This window comes from Equus asinus, chromosome 17, assembly GCF_041296235.1.
Source record: "Equus asinus isolate D_3611 breed Donkey chromosome 17, EquAss-T2T_v2, whole genome shotgun sequence".
Taxonomy (NCBI): domain Eukaryota; kingdom Metazoa; phylum Chordata; class Mammalia; order Perissodactyla; family Equidae; genus Equus; species Equus asinus.
The window spans coordinates 18,905,320-18,908,823 of NC_091806.1; the positions used below are offsets into that span (position 1 = coordinate 18,905,320).

General features: G+C 35.0%; 1 protein-coding gene across 1 annotated transcript; it reads right to left on the bottom strand.

The window, feature by feature from the left end:
* Nucleotides 1–381: 381 nt before the first annotated feature.
* Nucleotides 382–1,310, bottom strand: LOC106825922 (olfactory receptor 4P4-like). Its single transcript, XM_014832961.2, is given in 2 exon segments — nucleotides 382–1,073; nucleotides 1,076–1,310. Coding segments are annotated over 2 exon segments (927 nt in total).
* Between the last annotated feature and the right edge of the window lie 2,194 nt (nucleotides 1,311–3,504).

A 3,504-nucleotide genomic window follows, 5' to 3' on the forward strand; every position in this document is an offset into this window, starting at 1 on the left:
AAGTTTAAAAATTGAAAGTAAGGTTTTTTCAGCTTTTCAGCATTTTAAGATGTGAAAAATACATGATCTGTTTTATATTTTTTCAATACAATGACAAATAGGTGATACAATTTTTATATTTATAATATCCTCTGGTTAATTCATATTATGTGAGCACAATTCTTAATGATAAGTCAGAGGGAGAAAAGTATGAGTAAAAATAATGTTCAATTTGTTCATGAGGTTTCAGTGTAGAAGCATACATCTCCAGAGGTTATATGCTTCCTCTTTGTTCCCTTAGCTCGCCAAGCAGTAAGGCCAGGAAGATGGTGACGATGAATCTTATTTATAGTCATGGTTTCATGGAACCATGGCATGAAATGCAGAAAATCCTCTGAAAAGTTACTTTTCTTCCAAGAGTTTATGATGACACAAAACTTTCCTCAAAGCATTCTTCATCTCCATGTTTCTCAGCATATAGATCAGAGGGTTTCACATGGAGGCAATGATGGTATAAAAAAGAGCCAATGCTTTATCTTTTGGGAAAGTTGTGGCTAGTCTAATGTGAATGAATAATGCTAGTGCAAAAAACAAGACTACAACTGCTACATGAGAACTGCAAGTAGAAAGAGCTTTGCTGCGAGTTTCCAAAGAATATGCCCTGATGTTGTACAATATAAAAAAATAAAACAACATCAAGACAACAAAGCTCACCAAAGCAATTAGACCAGAGTTAGCGATGACTAAGAGACGTATGATGTGTGTGTTAGAACAGGCCAATTTCAGCAAAGGATACACATCGCAGAAGTAGTGATCTATCTCATTGGGCTCACAGAATGGTAAGAAGATGGTGAGAAGAAATTGACTGGCAGAGTGTATAAATCCCCCAGTGAAACAGGCTGTGATGATGGCATTACACCTTTGTCTGCTCATGATGATGGTGTAGTGCAGGGGCTTGCAGATGGTTGCATGGCGGTCATAGGCCATCCTTGTGAGGACATAGATCTCAATGCCTCCAAAGAAATGGGTGGTAAACAGCTGTGTCATGCAGTTACTATAAGAAATGGTCTTCTTTTTTGCCAATAAGTCAATATTAATTTGGGTGTCACAGTGGGCATGTAGCAAAGGTCAGAGAGTGAGAGGTAATTAAGGAAGAAATACATGGGTTGGCCAATTAGTTGACTGCATGTGATAGAAATCATTATGAGCAAGTTTCCTATCCAAATAGCAATGTAGCAAAATAAAAATAATACAAAGCAGAGGATTTCAATATTCCTGTTTTTGGAAAGTCCTGAGAAAATAAATACATTGACATTACTGCTTTTTTCCATGGTCCAGTGTATATAGGATACATAAATAACCTGAAATGATATAATTCATGAGCTTATATTTAGAAATGTTTATTGAGAAGAGTGACCAAAAAATTATATTCAAGGAACTAACTTGGTTTGGTATGCCTCATTCAAGTCTCTCAGAGAACAGTAATCAGGTATTCAATTACAATGACTCTAATGACTCTCACTGTGAACATATACTAATGATTTCCATTAAATCTTGCAGCAAATTGTGATCAGTGTCCGCCTTAGTCAACATGAATGCTTTTGATCAATCCACAGTAGAGTCTTGGATGCTGCTGAGAAGACAACACTAATGGACTAGCAATGTGTTCCATCAGATATTTTTATAATCTCAAATTAAAAGAAATTAGGATCAATCCTTACCTGATGTATTCATAATGTCTACACTTTCATAGCATATATTTTCAGCCCTAACCTCATATCTGGCTTCTCAATAAATTCTTACTTAAATTTCCTCTTCAACTCTCCTCATTACTAAGTTCGTATTGTCACCCATACAATGAATAATCACATTATAGTAGAGATAGAATTCTAAAACGAATACATTTATTTCCATAGTGGAATTTTAGGAATTTAAATTAGTTTAAAGACAAATTATTGAGAAATAGCTTCTGATGATTTCCAAAATCCGACTACGGTAATATTAGTCAATGCATAAGAAAGGCTGTTTATTTTAATTTGAATAAAATAATAATGCTGAATATACCATGGGCTTGACTTATTCAGTAAACATACCTGAAATATATTCCTTATTCCCCCTCAAGTGTATTAAGGCTTTTACATATTTTAAGTCTCTAAGTACATGAAAGCCGGGAATGCTCTCAGGCAAAACCAGTTCATCAAATGTCTGCATTTATTAAGAGCTTGCTAAAATTCTTATTTGAATCTCCAGTTGTCTTGGTTCAGAAGGCCACTGTTATGCTTAATCTTCTACCTGGCAATCCTCCTTGATTGAACTTCCTCACAGACATAGGACTATCATGATTAACTGCCACATCTTTTCACATTTTTAAAAAACTCTGAGTCCAAGCTAATCTTTCATTGTAGTTTTGAGGCCATCATTGATTATATGTCTTAATTCAGCCCCTAACATCAGATATGATCTTTGAAAATTAACTAACTTCTTTCAAAAAGTTTTTTCTTCATTTGAAACCTAGGGAAATATATTTTTATCTATGTAATTCAGATTGGTTCTTAGACTCAATTTTGATCATAGATGAGAGAGGTTTTTTTTTCTGAAAAAGATTTGCCCTGAGCTAATATCCACGGTCAATCTTCTTCTTTTTGTATGTGAGCCGCTGCCACAGCACGGCCACTAACAGATAAGTGGTGTAAGTCTGTGCCTGGAAACTGAGCCTGGGCCACCAAAGCAGAATGTGCCAAACTTTAACACTAGGCCACTGCGACTGGCCAGAGAAAGACCTTTAAAAAAAACTCTGTACATGTGACAGTATTATTGTATTAAAATTAATGCTCACAAAACAAATTAACTTCAAATTACTTTAGGTTTATAGATGTTAGGGAACTTGTACATAGTAACACAACGAGTGCTTAGCATACTAGGATTTATAAACTGAGTTTTCTGACTCTAGTGCCTGTGTTTATAGCCATTCCACTATACTTCCTCTCAAAATGGAAAAAGTGAAGAAACAAGATAAACTTAACATTAACTTTGGCTGTCCCAACTCTGAGGTTGGCATTCATTTCTGAACCTTATAGAAAAAACCAGGCTACCTTTCGAATAGATCATTGTTTCATCTTAGCCATTCAAATTTAAATGGAAATGTGTAAGTGGAAACATAGAGCTATAATTTAGGCTAAAGTCTCTGTGAAAAACCACAAACTGAGTCAGTTCAGGATTCTGAAGCCAACTCTAGAAAGTAACAAATGTACAGTTTTCATACTTCTATATATTTCTTATTCTCTCAATAAGAAGCAATATATTTCTTATTCTCTCAAGCATGAGTTGTGATATTGCATCCAGCTACTGACCAGGTAAGAAAAATAGGTAGGAGGAAAAATATGTGAGTGCATACCCTAAAATTACCACTTCTTATATTTGTGACCTTGTATACTTGTGGCTCAAAAGTCTCAGATCTGTAGAATGAGTGCACAAGCCTCAATTACTTTCAATACTCCTTCTGATCATGACGTCTTTTTCAGAATT